Consider the following 23,380-nt stretch of genomic DNA (forward strand, 5'->3'; position numbering starts at 1 on the left):
TCATATTTCATTAATTAGATCATCAATTAAAATATGGACCAGTTATACTATTAACTTAATTTTTAGTGACAAGAATACTTAAAAAGAATGGTACAAGTCTGATCTCAAAAAAGCAAAACCTTTTGTCAGATAAAAAGTTTTTAACAAGTTTTATTAAATTATAAGGTATCTCAAACAGTAATTAAGATATGAAGTAGAGTTTAACATTCATTTAGGCAATTGTTGTGAGTACACAGGGCCGTAGAGAGTGATAATGGATCCTTGGGTAAGAAACACCTGGGCCACTCCTAGTTCTTGTTCAAACAAAAATTTTCTTTTATAAAATTAAAAAGTGTTGTTCAGCCTGGGCCCCCTTACATGCTAGGGCCTGGGGGATATAGCCCTGGTTGCTACCCCTACACCCCACCCCCTCGTTGGCCTGTGAGTACACATAAATGACTTCCTCCAATAGGGCTATTTTTTTTAATGTATCATCTTGATTTTTGGATCAGGTTTGATGCTGAGCAGGATCTTTGCCTAAAAAGATAATGAATAGATCTAATGAGGTGATCTTGCATTGGCTTGACTGAACTTGTTACCACTCTGGAGCCAATATTTCTGATATAATTTGGACCTTGTAGTATAGATCTAATGAGGTGATCTTGCACTGGCTTGACCTTGTTACCACTCTGGAGCCAATATTTCTGATATAATTTGGACCTTGTAATATATTGTTGTTATTGTTGTTGTTGTTCTAGGGTTTAACGCCATTTTTCAGCACAAGATAGGCTATACATGGCGGCCAGTATAACTGGTGGAGGAAGAACCCTGGAAAACCCAGGGAAGAACCACCGACCCACGAGAAGCTACTGGCAGGCTTTCCCACGTACCCACGCTAACCGAGCCTTGGACTCGAACACACGCAGACAGAGGTGAGATGGCAGTGATCCGGAACGGTGAGCGCTTTAGACCACTCGGTCTATGTAATATATGCTCACATAATCAAGATTGTATAAATTCAATAATGACTGTGATCCATGCATGTTATTGAAGTGATCTTGCATTCGATTCGTTGAGCTCCTTTTATACTATTGAGGCATTATTTCCGATCCAATATTTATCAAACTTGAAATATATGCTTAAGGCATTACAATATAAAATTCCATAATGAGCAAGATTAATACATATTAAGGAGGTATTATGCATCTGATTAGTCATCTCGTTACTAACCTAGAAACCACATTTGATTGGCTGTCTTGCTACTCTCTGGAAACTAGATCTGATTGGCTATCCTTGCTACTCTCTAGAAACCACATCTGATTGGCTATCTTGCTAATCTAGAATCTACATCTGATTGGCTATCCTTGCTACTCTCTAGAAATCACATCCGATTAAAAAAAAATATTAGGCTTGGCTCATCAAGATGTCTAATGGATGTTATTTTCTGTGAGGTGGATACATATTCATGACGTAATCCAGCATCCGATTTAATTTTGTTTTCCTTTAACGCAAATCCATATTCGTAATGTGATCTTGCATCCAATTATTTCAGCTTCATAAAAATGTCCATGGGGAATTTTTACTTAACCGGACATCAGTCTGATTGTTAGTGAGATTTATGCATAATAATGAGGTGATCTTACCTCTGATAGCCCGAGTTTCTTACCACTCTTAAGTGTTCATCAATTTAGTTATATTGGTGCATTTACTCAATTAAATTAAATATTCATTGTTGTTCTAAAATTTAATACTAATATAGTTTAACCATACTCGATTCAATCTTGATTGTTGAATATCTGCACTTAAATGTCATGAAAAACTACAGACAATATTATTGATTGCTATGAATTTTACAATGGTGGTCAGGTAGAAAAAAAAGATATTGGGTGCAACAACAAAAATAACTGTGCAGTACATTAATTTCAACATGCACAGCTTTCACTGTGACACAGCAATCCGCAATATTTAATCTGATTTGTACTAGATCACACATTTTGGTTGACTTCACAATTAGGTGTTGTCTCATAACAGTGGTGTTTTCAAGATAGGTTTTACTGTACCATCAGTGTCTTAGTGGTGTATGATTATATTTCTCATCATAAAAACATGATAAAGATACCAATATTAAATGATTTTAGTTTTTTTTACAGAATTTATTTAAGAAAACATTTTTATGTATGATTTATAACAATATATTCTGTATGGGAATTCATTAGAACACTGGAAGATTGTTGAAAAATGTCTTCCTTATTATAGAGAAATGTGAACAATAATTGTCTACCCATTTAAAGTGGATAAATCATACACAAATATAAAAGTATACTTAGTCAGTTCTAGTATATGTAATGTTTCAAAGATCATTTAATGGTTAAAAAAGACATAATACACTTGTATGTTTGTGACTTGAGTGTTAACATGAAAGTTGTTTTGATAATGTGATGAAGGTTCGTGCTGCCATAAATATTTGCATAATTGTTTCATCAGAATACATCAGATTGTAGATAATAATGTCTTGATTTTAAGTCAGATTGGTAATGTCTTGATTTTAAGTCGGATTGGTAATGTCTTGATTTTAAGTCAGATTGGTAATGTGATGAGAGACAATGTATAAGAGTTGTCTAATTTTTGACATTCTAACTGAAAGTATTCAGAGGTTTCTACATATCCAAAGTGCAATACCTATTGTTAGAAACATGATTTAGGAATAAACCATTGTTTAAGCCAATGCATTTGGTTCTCAATTGTGCAGGCTGAACTTGCTCCACCCAGTCAGTAACAAAATAATACAAAGGAATTTTAAGCTTGCTCTGATTCAGGTAAGTTTAAAAAATTTGAATGGATGGGTTACTAATTATTTCAGTCAGTGACACATTCCCAGTTGAATTGTGGAAGGCAGAAATAATTTTTGATAAAGTGTTTTTTGACACAATGGAAGTCAAATAGTATTAGATGATCGAGTGGTGTAGGTACGATTGTTACCAAGAGGCTGAATTATATCTTGTGTGTAATGTGGAGCAAAACCATGGTACATTCTAACCAAATGAATTAATCTGTGCTTATAGCATCAATGATACAGGGTATTGCACTTTTCCTTGTGTTATAATGTTAGTCACACTTTTGGTAGCACTTGTTACTATTCTCACAGCCTCCAAATTTATTCTTTCCATTGATTCTTTTTCTTACATATTACAATTATCCCAGATACAATCAGCATAGTCAAAGATGGTAAGTATAACAGATTTACGCACTGTATCCAAGGAATAGTGATCCAGTCTATATTTAAAATTCTTAAACGTATTAACTTTCTTCCAAACTTTTTCAGATAAATGTTGGAATGACTTTAATTATGCACTATACATATTAATAATACATTTTTCATTAGAAATAGTCTTAAGTAGACTATGGTAAGATACGGAAAATTAATACAAGATGACAGATCATGATAGTTTAACTTGGGTTGTGTTTGAAAATTACAACATAAAGTTAGTGCAATGTTACAGAGTTTTGTAAGCTAGGTGCAAGTCCACTTGGGCCTCTTGCTATTTTTGTACAATACTGTTACAATATTGTTTATGGCTGCTAATTCCTAGTCACAAATCTAAGGAGTCAATAAATTCAGATTCCTGAACAATTCACATGACTGTGTCACTTAACTGATTTCTTTAAATTCAGCCAGAGGAAGCCATGATACTACAAGTACAATCACTACGGAATTGATGTCAAATCATGTTGCAAATACATACATATATATTTACATACATATATACCAAGTGTTCATTTTAAGCCTTGCCTTTGCTCCATCAATTCTTTTTTCAATCCTTGGTGCAATAAAGCTGTCTTTATTGTGCCCATTCAGCAATAAAGCTGTCTTTACAATGTCTGCAGAAAATAAAGATAAAAGATTGCTGTAGTTGATTTTATCAAACCGAGTTTTCACCAAGCTGACTTACAGAGCAGTGTTCACAAAGTCAACTTACTAAACAGTGTTCACCAATTTGACTTATTAAACAGTGTTCACCAACTGACTTACTAAACAGTGTTCACAAACTGACTTACTAAACAGTATTCATCAAGCTGACTTACTAAGCAATGTTCACCAAGCTGACTTACGTACTGAGCAGTGTTCACCAAACTGACTTACTATACTGTATTTATCAAGCTGACTTACTAAGCAGTGTTCACCAAATGACTTACAAAACAGTGGTCATCAAGCTAACTTACTAAATAGCGTTCATTGAACTGACTTGCTAAACAATGTTCATCCAACTGGCTTACCAAACAGTGTTCATCCAACTGCCTTACTAAACGGAGTTCATCCAAATAGCTTACTAAACACTGTTCACAGAGCTGAATTACTTACGTACAGAGCAGTGTTCACCAAGTTGACTTACTAAACAATGTTCACCGACTTACTAAAACAGTGTTCACCAACTGACTTACTAAACAGTATTCATCAAGCTGACTTACTAACCAATGTTCACCAAGCTAACTTACATACAGAACAGTGTTCACCAAGCTGACTTACTAAACAGTGTTCACCAAATGGCTTACTAAACTGTATTCATTGAGCTGACTTACTAAGCAGTGTTCACCAAATGACTTACAAAACAGTGGTCATCAAGCTAACTTGCTAAATAGTGTTCATTGAACTGACTTGCTAAACAATGTTCATCCAACTGGCTTACCAAACAATGTTCATCCAACTGGCTTACTAAACAGTGTTCACCGAGCTGAATTACTTAACAGTGTTCACCAATATGACTTACTAAACAGTATTCATCAAGCTGACTTACCAAGCAATGTTCACCAATGACTTACGTACAGAGCAGTGTTCACCAAGTTGACTTACTAAACAGTGTTCACCAAATGACTTACTAAACAGTGTTCATCAAGCTGGCTTATTAAACAGTGTTCATCAAGCTGGCTTATTAAACTGTAATCAAGTTGACTTATTAAACAGTGTTCATCAAACTGGCTTACTAAACTGTAATCAAGCTGACTTACTAAGTTCACCCAGCTGACTTTCAAGACAATTTCCAGAACCTGAGTTATTAAACAGTGTTCAATAAGATTTACTAAATATTAGTGCTGTTGTTAATGTGGATTTATCAAACTTAAGTGTTCACCAAGCTGTCTTTCTAAACAGAGTGTTCATAAAGATGACTTACAAACATAGTGCAGTTGTTGTACATACACAAAAGAAATGAAAGACGATGAATTTCATTGGATGACAGAAGTGTTTTGCTGATTCTGATTGGTTTGGGTACTAATCAAATTTCAATAATTTAACTAACCTAATGATGAGATGAGTTAAGCAAAAATCTTTTTGCCTTTATGTCCATAACAAAGTAGTGAGAAGTAAAGTGAAGGCTCGAGTGTACAAATAAAAGGTTTTGAGGGGATTAAACAAGCAAAGAATGAAAGGATTGTAGCTGCAAAGGTTGCTTATGAAATGCTTTCAAATTTTAACATACATACATACATCCATACATATACACACACACATACCTACAATCATACACAGATGCATACATACATACACACACACATATACAGGGCCCTGGGTGGCCGAGTGGCCTAAAGTGCTTGCCTTTATCATTCGCTGCAGTCTCACTTCTGTCTGAGTGGGTTCATGTCTCAGGATCAGACTATAAAGGTATGTGAGAATGCTTGCCATTAGCTTCCTGTGTGTCGATAGTTCTTCCTGATGTTTGTCCAGGTTCTTCCTCCACCATGCCACTATGTAATGCCTATCGTGCTGACAAATGGTGTTCAGCAGACAGAAATATACATACACACATACAAATACTCTACAAAGTTGTATTAAAAAACTAAACACAATGATTTTTTTTCAGAAGTTTATTGTGTGGTTGTATCAGATTGACAAGTGATCTTTTTCTTGTATTTTAATCATCCTAATTTCGACAAAGTTCATTTTAAACAATCAAACAAATTGTTAACCAAACATAGAAAAAATAAACCACAATACAGACTGCAGTATTTGCTATTTATTCTAAAATAAGTATCATTTTCTTGTTCTTCTTTATTTTTAGTATTTACATTGTTTCCATAAAAACTGCTATTTTACCTAAACTTTAAAACACCCAAATATATATACCTTTGTGCTTGCATATATGCAATGATTAATATATATACACAATCTTTTAATTAATGATAAAAGATCTTACAAGGAATTTCTATTACAGCTAGCTGTTCAAACTTTCTCCATTTTAATCTTATTTCTTGTAATGGTATCTTATTTTTTCCCCATGGGTCGTTGAAAGTCGTAACAAGATACCTTTTGCCAACATTAACATTAAACACCAAGGAATCAAAAACATGGATGAAATAGCGGTTATATTAAAACAAACCAAGTATGAAATAGTATTCACAAAAATGATATTAATGATGATATTATTGCTACCAAAGATTATCTACACATGAATTTCATCTTTTCTTAAAACCATACTTTTTTCTTTCATAAAATAAGTCTGTCTTTGCACTTCCCAGGTTAACAATTTTTGGGCATCCATCCCTCTGAAAAAAAATAAAATAAAGACTGAGACTTCTCATCCACAATAAACTCTAAATCGACATGTATTTTAATTATTTTCAAATGTGTCAGGTGTGAAAGACAAGCTAATAACCTTTTTTTTGGTGTATGGATGGGAAGGCACAGAAGGTATTTCTATGCCAGTTAAAGCCATGGTTTATCAAACAAAAAAGTATGTTTGCTTGTTTATATAGGGAGCTTCCATTTGCATTAAAACACCAATAAGTTGACATACAAGACAGAAACAGAAAAAAATCTGGAGGGATCAGAGCCTTCAAGTCTTTCTTTCACATTCTTGCCAGTGTTCAGTTGTTGGATTTTGAATGTTATATACCTATACCTTCTGTCATCTTTTATCTTATAACTTAAAATGTATGTGTCTTATATATGTGTTTGTGAATCATCCAAATCTGATGAGACAGTCAACCTCAGGCGTAACTGCTCCATATTTTTTTCAAAATTAAATTATAAACAGAGTTTGATTGTGGGCCTCACCACTGGTAGAAAATACTCCTTATCTTTTAAAAAATCTTAATGTCCCTCGACTCATGTGTCCATATGTATGTGTGTGTACCCAGGCTCGGCCAGGTGCATGCATGCTTGAATGTATATTAATTCTTCTTGTGCATGAACTTCGTATTGATACACATGTCAAACATTCTGGACATTTTTATGCTGCTAATTTCCCTGCTTAATGGTTCAGTGTAATACATGTATTAATATAAAAGTGATGTACATCTTGGAAGTTTTATTTATATCTCAACATGCTTACAACAAATGTTACCATGCCAACTTAAAATTAAATGCAATGTGACCCCATTCTTTTGAAGTGAAATGGTTTGGGAATACAAACTTCATAAAGAGAAAGTGCCGTGGTGTATATCGAAATATTTACAATGGAACTTCCTTACTTTCCACATCATTTAATATCAAATTTAACATTTCTAGGAAGTAAATGCAATAATATGGCATGATTTTCTTCAAAAACAAAATCTAGAGCCATTTGCTCTATCAAAAACCCTCAATCATGGACAAAGGTCAATTAAATACACATAAAACTTCCTCTTGTTGTATCTGAAGAAGACCTGATAAAATTTTCAGTGACACACAAATCATTGCAATTCTTAGGGTAATATTGGGATCTGGTATAGCTGGAGACAATTAGTAACAAAGTAACAAATCAAGGGTGTAATCAGCACATAAACATGCAAGTACATGAACCTAACAGCCAATCCAAAATAACTTTGTCCTACATATCCAACGAACTACTGATATGAAATTCTATCTACTTCAGATATGCTTGAATTCATTTGGAAACAACAATAAGATTTTCTCTTCTACACTCATTTTAAGTGAAAATGAAAATGAGCTGGCCATGACAAGTTGAAGTAGCAGTTTCAATGGCACTAAAGTTTAAATTACTTACTTATTTATTTGCTTATGACATTTTGTATTCTCATTATTCAAACTGTTAAAACGAAGTCATATGAACAATGTTCTTTGGGGTATCAAAACCAAGTCCAATATGGAAATCATTTTTTTCCATACCAGGGCTGAGCTACCTGGAACAAACTGCCTCTGGAACTTAGAGACTGATTTCATTCAAGAGTTATCTAAAACTCTCACTGCATGAGTAGTTAAGTAATGTTTCCCTACCATTATTTTTCAAATGCCTTTGCTTGTAATTCTGGTCTTTGTTTTTGTAATCCTGTCTATCTGTCCTTAAATAGTAAGTAATACTTCAAAGAGCTTTTAAAGACTATGCACTGTAATGAGTCCTTCTTCTTTTTCTTCTTATTATTACTGTTATTAAGGCTAATAGACATAATTTTGCGTCATGAGGTAGAACCTTTCTTCCAATGCCTATAACGTTATCATAGACCTATGCAGGTGGTATTAGACAAAAGAAAAAGAATGTAGCTTTACAATGAGCCATGTAATGTACAGACATATTAACCACATTGAAAAAGTAAATTTGAAAAGAAAAATCAATTATGATACTCATTTTGCTATAATCAAAACATTGCTCTTCCAGGACTGGAATTTATGTCTGTATTTAAGACTTCCTATGTTGGATCTAAAACAAACATGATTACCATCATGATCACACTTTTCCTAATCATAGGGGAATACCGGATTCTGCAGTAAAAGGGGACAAAAAGGCAAAATCATGCATTCAATCAGCAAAATAAAACACACCCCAAAAGTCAGATTTCACCCATTTGCTCAAGTGATAGCCTAATAGTAATCCAAAAAATCTTTCTGATCCAGGCGTAATAGAAGACTTTATTTTTTCCTCCATTTAAAGTGAAAATGAAAATGAGTTCCAAGTCTTCATGAGTTAACCAGCCCCCTCCCCCTTTATGTGGCTTTCTCTGCAGCCTGTACTTTAACCAGTCCCACTATAACATGTCTTCCTGTCCAGACCTTCCATATAGCATGTTCCATCTAATATTATAATGCTTCTTAATACTGGCCACCTTTATAAAACCATCAAGAAATGCTGTCCTAAGTGTTGAATTTAAAAATGTTGTCATGTACATGGCAAACTTGAACTTACATGATAGTGCATGCAAACGAGAACTTACATCATTCTCCATGATAGTGCATGGCAAATGTGAACTTACATCTTTCTCCACGATAGTGCATGGCAAACATGAACTTACATCTTTCTCCATGATAGTGCATGGCAAATGTGAACTTACATCTTTCTCCATGATAGTGCATGGCAAACATGAACTTACATCTTTCTCAATGATAGTGCATGGCAAATGTGAACTTACATCTTTCTCCATGATAGTGCATGGCAAACATGAACTTACATCTTTCTCCATGATAGTGCATGGCAAATGTGAACTTACATCTTTCTCCATGATAGTGCATGGCAAACATGAACTTACATCTTTCTCCATGATATTGCATGGCAAATGTGAACTTACATCTTTCTCCATGATAGTGCATGGCAAACATGAACTTACATCTTTCTCAATGACAGTGCATGGCAAACATGAACTTACATCTTTCTCAATGACAGTGCATGGCAAACATGAACTTACATCTTTCTCAATGACAGTGCATGGCAAACATGAACTTACATCTTTCTCAATGATAGTGCATGGCAAATGTGAACTTAATCTTTCTCCATGATATTGCATGGCAAACATGAACTTAAATCTTCCTCCATGATAGTGCATGACAAACATGAACTTACATCTTTCTCCATGATAGTGCATGGCAAATGTGAACTTACATTTTTCTCCATGATAGTGCATGGCAAATGTGAACTTACATCTTTCTCCATGATAGTGCACAGCAAACATGAACTTACATCTTTCTCCATGATAGTGCATGGCAAATGTGAACTTACATTTTTCTCCATGATAGTGCATGGCAAATGTGAACTTACATCTTTCTCCATGATAGTGCATGGCAAATGTGAACTTACATCTTTCTCCATGATATTGCATGGCAAACATGAACTTAAATCTTCCTCCATGATAGTGCATGACAAACATGAACTTACATCTTTCTCCATGATAGTGCATGGCAAATGTGAACTTACATCTTTCTCCATGATATTGCATGGCAAACATGAACTTAAATCTTCCTCCATGATAGTGCATGACAAACATGAACTTACATCTTTCTCCATGATAGTGCATGGCAAATGTGAACTTACATTTTTCTCCATGATAGTGCATGGCAAATGTGAACTTACATCTTTCTCCATGATAATGCATAGCAAACATGAACTTACATCTTTCTCCATGATAGTGCATGGCAAATGTGAACTTACATCTTTCTCCATGATAGTGCATAGCAAATGTGAACTTACATCTTTCTCCATGATAGTGCATGGCAAATGTGAACTTACATCTTTCTCCATGATAGTGCATAGCAAACATGAACTTACATCTTTCTCCATGATAGTGCATGGCAAATGTGAACTTACATTTTTCTCCATGATAGTGCATAGCAGATGTGAACTTACATCTTTCTCCATGATAGTGCATAGCAAACATGAACTTACATCTTTCTCCATGATAGTGCATGGCAAATGTGAACTTACATCTTTCTCCATGATAGTGCATAGCAAACATGAACTTACATCTTTCTCCATGATAGTGCATGGCAAATGTGAACTTACATTTTTCTCCATGATAGTGCATAGCAAATGTGAACTTACATCTTTCTCCATGATAGTGCATAGCAAACATGAACTTACATCTTTCTCCATGATAGTGCATGGCAAATGTGAACTTACATCTTTCTCCATGATAGTGCATGGCAAATGTGAACTTACATCTTTCTCCATGATATTGCATGGCAAACATGAACTTAAATCTTCCTCCATGATAGTGCATGACAAACATGAACTTACATCTTTCTCCATGATAGTGCACTCCTTGCAGTAGTAAGCATCTGACACCCCAGGTCCTCCACAGATCACACAACGCCCCTGGTATGACCCATAGTTGCACTCATCACATATCCGCACCAATGTGCAGGGACGCACATACGAGTCGCAAATTACACATTTACCATCACCTAAAAGAAGAATGATTACATCAGACACCTCTCAAACACATCTTGCATCAGACACCAGTCATAAATTTATATTAGACTATACACACCAATTATATTTCAAATAATACCTGCAGGGATTTCCTTAAAGCCAAAGGCCCAGGTCCTTGACACAACAATACACATGTTTTTCACCCATGGTCCCTTGGATGCAGCATATTGTGATAAGATTCCTAGGAGATTTTATTGAAATATCTAGTAAAATGTACTTTATAAAAGACTTTGTACACCCATTAAGACCTTTACAAGCAATGTAAGTCAACACATACACTTATATTAAAACAGGTGTCTAATAAACACTAATCTCATCGTGGAACTCCCAGCAGTGCAATGCCTAACTGCATGCAGGGATTATCAAGGTGTTTTGAAAGTTATGTGCTTTTCCTATAGATCAAAATAAGACATTTACCTCTATTTTTATTAAAGTATATGTTTTTAAAATTATCTTTTTCTAAGTCACTGTAGTCTAACTGGATTAGTGAGTGGTAAATTTTTACTCTGATGAGATAGTTTTAACTGTAAAAATTAAACATGTCAGCATTAAACCTAAATGAAGATTGAGTGTCATTAATTAACTAATCATCATTAATTAAGTTCAGCTTGATAGTCTTATATACATGTATTTCTGATTATTCATATTAGGATTACTTTTGTGTATAAATCATAGTGATGAATGAATGAATCTGCTTTAAATGCATGTACATAGTTTATCTGGAAAACATCCAGTAACTAGCTCCCATGATATGTGAGAGAAGTTGTGGATGCAACTTCAGAACATGGCTCCTTTGGGCTTGTGATAGTGATTATTAGGTATTTAATTCACAATAATGTGTATTTTGAGTTTCACTTTGTATTCTATGGACTGTGGTGTCCAGGGTAAGACCCTTGAGTGGATAAACAGCTTCTTAGATGGAAGAAACCAACAGGTTGAGCTAGAAGACCAGAAATCTTCATCAGCCCACGTCACTTCAGGCGTTCCGCAACAAAGAGTCATGGGTCCTCTGCTACAATTCTTGCTCTAAATCAAAGATCTGCCATTGAGAGTCGATTCCCAAGTTAGCCTTTATGCTGATCACAGCTTGCTGTACATAGTAACTGACTCAGACCAGGTTGCAGAACTGTTACAAGTAGATTTAGACCAACTACAACGATAGAAAAAAAATGGCAAATGGAGTTCAACCCTGACAAATGAGGTCATCTGAATCACCAACAAGAGATGAATCATCCCAGCCATATACACCATCCATGGTCAAAAAACGACTATGATATCCAAATATTTGGGAGTCACCTTCAATATTAACCGTATCATGGAATAGCTACAGTGACTCTGTGTGTGTGATTTGGATTCTGAACGTAGCTTTAACAATTTTTCAGCCATATTGCTACAATGTCTGTAGTGTGACAGTTTGTAGTGATGTTCTAGCACTGGGGCATCATGCCCACCCAGTCACATTATCCTGACACCTGGCTGTCCAGTCCTAACACTAACCTCTTAATACTAAGCGCCAAGCGAGGCTGCTGTTAGTACCATTTTTGCAAGTCTTTGGTATGACTTGGCCAGGGATTGAACCCAGTTCCTCCCGCATCTGAGGCGGATGTTCTAACCACTAGGCCACCAGAGTGGTCTGTTGCAAAGAAGGCAAATAACATAAATAGCATTCCTTCATAGAAATCTGTATACATACCCTGAACAAGTAAAGGCTATGTGCTATAATATCTTAGTACGCCAACAGTTGGTGTATGCATCAACTGTTTGGGACCCATCTACCAAAACAAACATTGCCACAACTTGAAGCAGTACAGCGAAGGGCAGCACTGTTTACTATTGGTGATTATCGATGGACCAGTTGTGTCTTTACCACCCTCCAAGAACTGGGATGGGAAGAACGTCAAGCTTGATGCAAAGAAGCAAAAGCTTTTATGATGTACCAGTATGTACACCAGTTAGATGACGTGCCAGCAGCACCATACCTCCAAAAGACTGGATCATACACTAGAGGACATTCATGCAGATTTCTTGTCCCCTTCACCAGAGTCAACACATACAAAGACTCCTTCTTCCCATCAGGAATCCGCCTGTATTACTCCCTATTAGTCACCCTAGTCAACGCCAATTCCATCAATGCTTTCAGAGCAGGGGTAGGCATGGGGATCGCTTAGTTCGAGATCAGCAATGTTTTTAACCTGTGTTTAGCTGTACTTGGACCTCCCATCACAAGTACATAGTTCACACCATGTGCGAGTACTGTATATACTTGCGTATAAGGCATATAATTTAGGAAAAATAAAGGACTGGAAGAAGGTAGGGGTAGGCTTATCTGCAGGCCAATGTCTAAACTCAACAGTTTTTAAGTCTTTTTGTTAACTACTCTAATGATGGCTATAAATCTTGGGACATGAAAAAATGATTTTTTCATATCTTAAGACATATGCATGTAAAAAAAAATCATTTTTGGTGTCCTGACAATTTTTAAACTGTTATAAAGTACCGTGATTGATTTTGTTATTATTTGCATGTGCATATTTTCTGATTTCTCCAGCATAGCTGTTTAATTTATGCTGAATCCCGCGCTCACATGTTACTTATTTTCACTGATATAAGTGATCCTACAAACTGAGGTAATATTTATGAAAAGGCACGCACATTTAATTATACAAGGCACATAATACAGGCCAGTTAATCATTAAAACCTTGAAATGGGCTTGTGTTAAGAGGGAATTTTGACAGGCAACTAAACCAGTCCATGGATGTGTAATTGCCTTTCATTCCATAATATTAGTGCGATTTCCATAGGTTTGTAAAACAAAGTGTAAGGCATACCTGTCAACTTTTCAAAAGCCAAGTAGGGAGACTGAGTAACAAAATAGGAAGATTGGGACCTAAAATCAGGAGGTTTTTCGTGGCATTTCAAAGCCTAGTTTTCACTAAATACTGACTGATCGTCAGGGTCCAATGTGCATGAAATTTGCAATGGACCTCACATTTCTTCCTGAGATGCACCTTAGTTTCACCAAGAATGTGCCCTGTTTTCATATTCTGGTCAGCTGTGGCCAAACTACACAAAAGCTAAAGGTTAACACAACTACTTTGTGAAAACGATTAACCCTCCACCATAATTCAAAGAAACCATGTTCTACACTACTGTGCATTATGCAAGCACCAGCAATTGATTGGCAAATAAAAGATTCCCAATTCTGTTGAACTAAAGCTACCCAAATAGGCAGCCTCACAATACCGTATATGTGGCAACTATTTCCCCTCTCATTGTATATCCAATCTTATTTCCTTATTGTCAGCTCGTAAGGCATTTAGTACTATTTACTATAAAAAATGTACTCTGAATTATTTTTTGAGAACATATATGCTGCATGGTATGTATTTTCATTCCTTCTTTTAATTTAGTGATAGTAATTAATGTTTGTATATATGGTATAAACTGCCAGGTGTTCACTTGTGTAAGTTTCTTTGGTAGGAATGGCGCTATAGCATATGGAGTTATAGATTCATAGTGATCAATCTTGGTTTTGACATTAATTGTTGACAATTTTATTGTTGTGGTTTATTTTCTGAAATCTGTATTGTTGTAGAGGTAAAAAAATATAATTTACTGAATAATGTTTAAATTTAGCATTCTATTTAGTGAAGAAGTGAATTCTTTCATATAAAGTAATTATTTCATCACACCAATATTCACAGGTGTTACAACAGAACATGGTTTCCATGGATTGCATACGATATATCTATTTATGTTGGACTTTTCTGGGGAGAAATGAAAATCGAAGACATAATATAACAATTTGGAGTTCTCTGAAAATTTCGGGAGATATTATGAAATCGGGGGGTCTTAGCATAATTTTCAAAGCATTATTTCTGAAACTTCATTATTGTATTTTGGAGATATCATTATAGTTTACCACAGTGGTACCCATGATTAGACTCCAAGGTATGTACTTCATTCAGCATGTGTTCAAACCTACAATGTACATGCGGTGGCACCATTATGTAAATAACGTTCAGCAGCTTAATTACAAGCGTTGAGCTAGGTATTTACAATTTCAAGGCAAAATAAAAATGTAATTACTGGTGCACTGATATAAAATTTCCAATGCAATAATGCATAAACAAACAATAACTGAGTCAAAAGGGAGAAGTAGTGTTACAGCAACACTAGAATGCTCAATTCTTGTCATCGATTGAAAAAGTTATACACAAATCTAAATGAGGCATAAGCAATAAGAAAACAGAAAATTAAATAAACTACTTTTCAAACAAGTTTATACCATTTCTTTTTAATAATCATACATGCCAACCCCGAGATAAGTATACTTGTTACTTTTGTTAATATAAGTTTGCCTAAAAATAAATGCATTTAGAACTTACTGCGTACATCTTGTGATGTCTCGGAGTTGTGGGTTGGCTTATATGTGGGACATGCACCTTTTAGATTTTTATAACTATTCAGTTTGGGGGTCAGCTCATACGTGAACAGGCTTATATGCGAGTATATACAGTATGTTCCTGAGGAACCCAGCACATTATTGGAAAAAGAAATAAACTGCTTGTTGAATTTTACTAAACTTCTTGGCTTCTCTTCTTTCTGTTACTTAGTTTAAGACTATGGAGATGCAATGCCAGGCAATCATAAGCTTGCATGACTTGTGGCTGTTCTCGTACAAACACATGCATCTCATTTCCTTAAATTTTTAAGACTCTTTTCAATTTTAATTTCAATATCCTCATGGGAGAAGTAAAGACTGCAATAAAGACACTAATGAAAGAGCAGTCAGCTGGGGTAGATAATATACCAGCAGAACTTATTCAGGTGGGAGGAACCTCCCTGATATATGTCCAACAACCTGTAGCAAAATCTGGCAAACAGGAGAATGGTCCACCCCATGAACCCAGTCTCTGATCATCACTCTCCCTAAGAAAAGAAATCTGCAACTGTGTTAGGGCTATCAATCAATCAGCCTCATCAGTCACCCAAGCAAAATTATGCTTAAGATCATTCACAACAGAATGAAACCCCTAGCATCAATGCTGAGGAACAGGCAGGTTTCAGAGCAGGATGTAGCACTGTAGAACAGATGTTCAACCGTAGAATCCTAAGTGAAAAAATATCTGCAGCATCAACTGGACCTCTTACATGTCTTCAGTGACTTCAAGAAAGCTCCCGACAAGATATTACATGCAGCCTTGTGGGCTAACATGCAGATATGAACATAACTGCAAAACTAATCAGCACCATACAAAACCTGTATTCCTCTCACCCATTCTCTTCAACATCTACCAGGAAAGGATCATGTTTGATGCATTGGAAGACCATGAGGGCAGGGTCAGTGTTGGAGGCTGAAAAATTACCAACTTGCACTTTGCTTATGATATTGATGGCTTCACAGGAGGTGAACAAGAACTGGAACCTTAGTGAACCATCTCAACTAAGCATCACTAAGGTATGGGATGGAGATCACAGCTGTAAAGACCAAGCTAATGACAAAAACCCAAAAGATTATAAGAGTGAATGGACAGAAGCTGGTCACACTGACAAGCTTCAAGACCTAAGGTTCTTTACAGGACTGCACAGACAACAACTGCACTGGCTAGGCTGAAGCCTATTTGGAAGGACAGCAACATCAAGCTTATGATCTTCTGCATCATGTCTATATTCCTGTACGCATGTGAGACATGGACCCTGACAGAAGCACTAATGAGGAGGTGAGCATTAAAATCCAAAGTGCAAGTGGATAACTGGTTTGAACAAAATTTAAGATATACCATATTGGTCACATGTCACACTCATCTGGCCTGTCAAAGAAAATCCTAGAGGTCACAGTGAGAGGAAAGAGAAAATGAGACAGACTGAGGAAAAGATGGGAAGATAACATCAAAGAGTGGGCAGGCATGGACTTGGCAAAGTCCAGTGCTCAAAGAAAAACCTTTTTAGACACAGGCCCAGGGCTAGTGACTAAAAAAATCACAAGCCTGACTCAAATTTCATAAGCCCAAAAACAAAATCAAATTAAACTGATTTGTCTTTATTTGGATGTAAAAAAATAATTGTGTAAAGCAATGCTGAGGTCAGCTATTATTTAAATACTCTAACAATGTCCTTCTTAATAAGTGGATGTTCATTAGCATCTGATGATTAAGATTAATTTAATATTTTCTGTTTACACTTTTAACATTGTACATAGGTGCTGTTTAATGTTTGATCAGTTTTTCATTACACAAGTATAAAGCCCAAAGCAAAGGAAATCTAAATTATTTTTCATCAAACTTTAACTTAAAACAGTTTGAACAGCACAACAGCAGTTAAAAAAGAGAGTAAAAAATACTTACTCAAGTGGTTTTGCTGAAATCATTTTAGTTGGGCTTTCCTTTGTATCTCAACTCCACCAAAAGATGGTTGATTTTGATTCAACAATTCAAAAGCCAACATGACCACATCTGATCCCTGTATTACTTAAAATACTTCTAAAAATTATCTGCCATTTGCCCTAAACTCTCAAGAACAGAAGAATAAAGTAATCGTAATAAAGCTAACCTCAGTCTGGTTATGCAGTTAAGGATCAATGCACCAGTTACGTATCAATGCACCAGTTGCAACAATTACTGGAACAGTTCCAGTACCCACTAAACTGGTTCTGGTTGGTTTCCAGCACACAAAAATCCAAAATGGCATTTTAGAATCACACGTGTTACAGTCATGTATGCACTAGTTAAAGTAACCCAGGCAATCTGTTCCCCATTCGTAAATTACGTACTTCGCTTTGAACACAAGCTTTGCAACTTTCAAAAGAAGTATGATGAGTAGATAATCTTCATAAGGGTATGGGGCATACATATTAATAATGTACCTGAAAATCAATTTCAGCATTTCATCAGCGCATTGAAGCTTTCTTAGCATATTAGATTTCTTTCAACAAGCCGGACATGCATATCACATAGAATATAGGAGGGGTGCTAATTAGAAATTACAGGGGCTCCAGCATCAGGCTATCAGATTTTTAAGCACCGAAGCTCCAAAGAGCAGTCGAGAACAGGGCAAAATGGAGAGAGATTTGTCGCAAAGTCATCCGTGACACCTCTATGACAAGCCAGGTTACAGGAAAAATTAAAGAAAATGATCAGCATAATTTTAACAATTTTAAAGAACTTCATGTTAAGATGCTTTCTATCAAATCTGGCCAAATTTTCTAAATTAAGTTTTTTGAAAGGAGGATATAACTAGCATTTGTGAATGGATGACAGTCAACATAAAAAATATCAAAAATATTAAGAATTTAACACTTACATTTTTCACAGAGTCTTCCTATGGCTGAAAAAGACACAAAAGTATTTATGATGATATCTGTCAAATGCTCCTTCATATGTGAATAATGTATCAGAATACACAACATGATAAAATATCATGTCCTTAAGATAAATGGTTTTTTGTTGTTGTAAGATACAACTACTTGCATTAATTTTAGAAAGTGGCAGTGATTTCAAGAGAAGCCTGAACCAAAGACTTGATGTATATTGGTAAAGGAATTGCAAACAATCTTAGAATTTTGGAAAAACTTCAGTTTAAATAATTCAAAATACATTGCCTCATTGACGCAACTCACATAGCTCATGGACACACTCTGAGCAAATTCTTAATGGCAAATTCAATGATAACATGCTTTAACAATTTTAGGCACAGTAAAGCAAGTGGTGTGATCCCATTCAAAACAGTTTTTGTCACACGCTATGATGCAAGATGGCTCATGCCTACAGTTGGGAAGAAGTTCTATTACAAACAAACAGAGATGTGACAATGTTGTCATTTAAAAAAACAACATGGGAGCACACCGGCAGGATAAAAAAAGGCAAACAAGTACAATAAATTGGAGGCAATTATGTAACTTTGTATATATTTTCTGTATGGTACATCATATAGTTCATTTCAATTCATGCATAATACCTATTTTTCACATACAAATATGTTCTTTCATACACATAAAAGACAGTAGAAACACAGTTGTCAATTCAGATTTAATTTAGTTAAATTTACATCCTGCTAAATTATTTTTTTAAAGAAATGTCATTTGTACAAGCTAAGAATAAAACTTTTTGTGTGTTACTCCTCTATCCCATTCATAGGTGAACATCCACACAGGAGATAAATGAAAATGTGTACAGCTTCTTGAACAAAAGATATTTCTTTGATTCCCCCTTCACTAGTAATAGTTCAGTCTAATATCAACTTTCTAGAAAAAGAGTAATGCTGAACTGCCATTGTAAAAGTCCACAGCGATCAATTATTTTTGTCTGGAATTTTTGTATGACAATTAAAGATCACTCAAAACTCACGACTGAATAAAAGCTGTTATAACTATATTATGAAACTTGAAAAATAAACTGTCTTTATGTCAGCAAATGTGCTTACATAACCCATGTGACTTTTTTTATGAGAGTACTTTTACAGATGATGGTGAAAATGGTTTAACGATCAATTAGCCACTCACATTCTAGAATTTTCAAGGGAAGGCTTCACCATTTAATCTGCTGCTGTACAGTTGTTTTTCGCCATGGCCATTGATAGAACAAAACAATAAACAACTAATTGGTCTAGAATTTGGTATGTCAGGGATATGATCAGCAACACAAGCACCAGCAAGAAATCATACTCTTTCGTGAAAAGTTCAAGTGTGATGGTTCCAGTGTCTCCCCTCTGAGGAAGGATGGCATAATCCATTCAAGTGCATCTGACAAATCAGAAATCCTGAACACCCATTTCTAGTCAGTTCCTAGTGATATACTCCTCATTAGAAAGTTTCCAGATGTTGTTCTTGCCTTGGGTTGATGTAGTCCTACATACCTGACACTGATATTTATGTTTTGGGCATCAGGGTCTTACAGCCTAACTAATGACACTGTGTAGTGTGTTTTGATGTCGACTAACATTGTTACGAAAGTCACATTTTCAGGAATATTTCACACAACTGACAACTAAAATAATGACGCTTTTCTACAAAGTCATAATGTTTTAGTCAGACTTTACTTACTCTGATGTCTTTTCTCTAATAAATTGAAATTCTCACAAAAGACATGACCTGTTTTCAAGTTTCATTGGACTACATTTCAGTTGGCTGGGAAGCGATGAAAGCCGAAATTGGGGGAAGTTGAAGTATTATTCTTTAACTAAATGAATAAAAAATATATTATACCTATTGGAACTGGAAGCAACGGTTCATTTCATTCAAGAAACAGATCCCTAACATGAACCTACTTGAAGTTACTTCGGCATACCTATACTACCATCGCATTGCAACAAATTCAAATGTATGTCAATGGAATGTGAAAATTTGTCCATTTGCTAGTGTCATATTCTCATTCCACCCGGATAAAGACAGCACAGTAAGTATATTAATCACACATAAATTAGTGGAAGAGTGTCGATGTAGGCTGACAAGTGTGTGAGATGTTCCTAAAACTCTGATTACTCATTCTCATGTCAACGACATCAGAATACACTATACAAGGCAGTTATTTGGATAGTAAGACATAGCACCTAAACAAAATCAGCATGTGCTATGTCTTACATGTAGGACTAGGGCTGATGCTGCTTTCCACGCATACATCAGCAATTTAAAAATAAGGTAAGTAACAGATGAATACATAGGTGTTCTGTTCTGACAGAAATGATTACTAAGAAGTGAATGCTCTGAAGGATTTAAAGCCATGGGACAAAAGATGGTTTTTAGTTACCATCTGCATACCAAGTAGTACTAATATTAGTACCCTTACTCGTACCTCGTGGACAGGGTACTAACATGAGCATATACGTGTTAATGGAGCAAGCCGGGTGTGATTCACACCCGGCGTTTCTTTAGCCTAATAATAAAACTTTAAACATATTCCTTGCATGTAATCCAATAAATTGAGTAGTCCTCTTATTTAATACCGGAAGTATCGAAAATCATTGTAGAAATAGTTGTAAAATCTCGTTTACCTTTTTTAGCCGATATTTTCATTTAGATCGTCCACCATATTATTTCAAATAATGATTACTTCAGTTCTCAGCCTCTTTTGTTTGTGAGCCATATAAGGACATTGGCGCCTTTTTGGAAATGTGAACAAATCGTAGTAAAATTTTGGTGCCGTTTGGGTCAGAAATTCTGCGCATTAAAAGTAAATACGGTTTACCGGCAGCTTTTAAATTCCACCAAGAAGCGATTATTCGCACTTAATTAATAATTTTATAGCGTAGAAAATCCAAAATATGGTCTGGCAAGACTTACGTTGAAAAGGGGTCACGGCGGGAGTCTCGCGTTATCTGTCATGGCGGACAGGATAAGGTTAGAGTAACCATGCCAATTTATTTTATCGCGTAAGGGCTTAATAAATTCAAAATAAGCCAAATTTCTTCCACAGTATGATTATACTTATGTATTTGATTTCAACACTGTTTGTTTTTCTGACTTTAGTGACGAATTTTTTTGCTCCATTACATGATATGGGATCAGTTCGTAGCCTCAACCACAACAAATCAAATTGAGGCTACGACATCGTAGCTACATACCAAGGTCATTCAAAATAAATTTATTAATTAGTAGCGAGCCTCCAATAGTAAGAACTGATGGGAAGGTTAAAACAGCGTAAAACTTCAGTATGGAATACGGCTCTACAACTTTGGTCTCCGCTGTCAGAAAAAGAAAAAGCGGATACCTACTTGTTGGTCTACTTAGCTCCAGACCAGGTATGTTTTTAACCTGTTTTTAGCTACACTTGGACCTCCCATCACAAGTACATAGTTCACACCATGTGCGAGTATGTTCCAGAGGAACCCTGCACATTACTGGAAGAAGAAGAAACCGTCCGATTTCACAACAGTATCGAAAACTAGTTATTGTAAAAGAAATTGGAACGACAATAGTATAGTAGAATACAATATGCGAAAAACTTGTCCTACATTCTTAACCAAACTATTATTTTTGGTCTCTACGAATCATCGCATCAACAAAATAGACGTCCAGCCCGCCCACCCTTATTTGCTGTTTCTTACCAACACCAGGTTGTTTGCGACAAAATATCAAGTCTGGATGATGCTTGGCCATGATCGAGTCTGGTTTACAAATTTGAATCTTATCGTACTGGTCTAAAATGTACGGTATCACTTCTCTCTAAACCAGTCTCGGACCATACACTACATTTGGTCCCACTCTATATAGACTGGTTTAACAACAGTTATTTGCGACGGGGTGGGTTCTAGACTAGAGCTTTCCCTTAAAAGCGACCTGTGCCTGACATGTTGCCACGCTTTCAAACCTCTGTTTTTGTAATTATTTGTTAATTTATATCACATGTGAATTAAATATGAACACTGCCTGTGCACGCGCATTGGATACTTCGGAAACCTAAAGGATCTACATTGTCTACGAAACTAAGCAGTGGCTAACAAACTCTAAATAGCCCTAACTAATCAAAAGTTCTGTTAACAAGCATGTTGTCTGCAATAATTTTTAATAGAATTATCAATAAATCAAACTGATAAGTAATGTTGTACAATGTACGTTAAATGCAATTTTCGTCAAGTTCTTAATTTATTCCTAAATAACCTTGTCACGTTCGATTTGAAAATCATATAGATACATAGTTTTAAAAAGAGAATTATCATAAAAGTCCTACCAAGCAAAGATGTGGAAATAGATCAGCTTATCTGGAACGGTTACTTATTGCGTCAAGGACAGCCATAGGCATGATAGTTTACACGTGTATCGATACTGTGAACGTTTACAGGCAGCAAACGAAAACTAAACTCAGTAGCTTACACGTTACAGGCTTACTCGGTACAAGGTTATCAAAACATAAAAATAAAAGAAACATTAAACTCGTGGGCCTGAAACAACTGTTCTGTGATGGGAAATGAACTTGGCGGGCTAACTTAATTTATTTAAATACATGTTGGCAGTAGACTAGTTGAGAGTAGACAAGATGGGATTAAATCTAACCAATGCTGTACTACATTCATTTTAAAGTCCACTACCTATTCATGTATTATCCTGGTACCCAGTCGTTTACTGCGCTCGCTTCCTCGCTACACATATTTCTTCCCTGTCACTGTACCAGTTTTCAAACTTACTGATACTTATCACCAATGTTATTGACAGAAATGATTACACTTTTATCGTGCTATATGTTATGTCTAGTACTATCGATAGGGTCCCTTATTTAAAGTGAGAACATATGGTACAAGTTACCCACCCTTGCAATGGCCTCATATATTTTTTTTTAAA

At 35.6% G+C, this 23,380-nt stretch overlaps 1 protein-coding gene across 1 annotated transcript; it reads right to left on the bottom strand.

Annotated features, from left to right (window-relative positions):
* Positions 1–5,972: 5,972 nt before the first annotated feature.
* LOC149802436 (PHD finger-like domain-containing protein 5A) lies at positions 5,973–22,280 on the bottom strand. The gene is made up of 4 exons (XM_089951657.1): positions 22,150–22,280; positions 18,412–18,435; positions 10,914–11,080; positions 5,973–6,516 (listed from the first exon to the last, which is right to left on the bottom strand). Exons 1-4 carry the CDS (start codon positions 22,199–22,201, stop codon positions 6,427–6,429), a joined length of 333 nt encoding a protein of 110 aa, XP_089807783.1. The 5' UTR covers positions 22,202–22,280; the 3' UTR covers positions 5,973–6,426.
* Between the last annotated feature and the right edge of the window lie 1,100 nt (positions 22,281–23,380).

The sequence above is a fragment of the Sinohyriopsis cumingii genome, chromosome 3 (assembly GCF_028554795.1).
Source record: "Sinohyriopsis cumingii isolate HCF-2022 chromosome 3, ASM2855479v2, whole genome shotgun sequence".
Classification (NCBI taxonomy): domain Eukaryota; kingdom Metazoa; phylum Mollusca; class Bivalvia; order Unionida; family Unionidae; genus Sinohyriopsis; species Sinohyriopsis cumingii.

Excerpts from the sequence above, each read along its gene's own strand:
- LOC149802436 (XM_089951657.1), bottom strand. The coding sequence starts at position 22,201 with ATGGCCAAGCATCATCCAGACTTGATATTTTGTCGCAAACAACCTGGT. Across the intron at positions 18,436-22,149 it reads TCGCAAACAACCTGGTGTTG|CCATAGGAAGACTCTGTGAA; the intron begins GTAAGAAACAGC and ends TGTCTTTTTCAG. Across the intron at positions 11,081-18,411 it reads AGGAAGACTCTGTGAAAAAT|GTGATGGTAAATGTGTAATT; the intron begins GTAAGTGTTAAA and ends TTCTTCTTTTAG.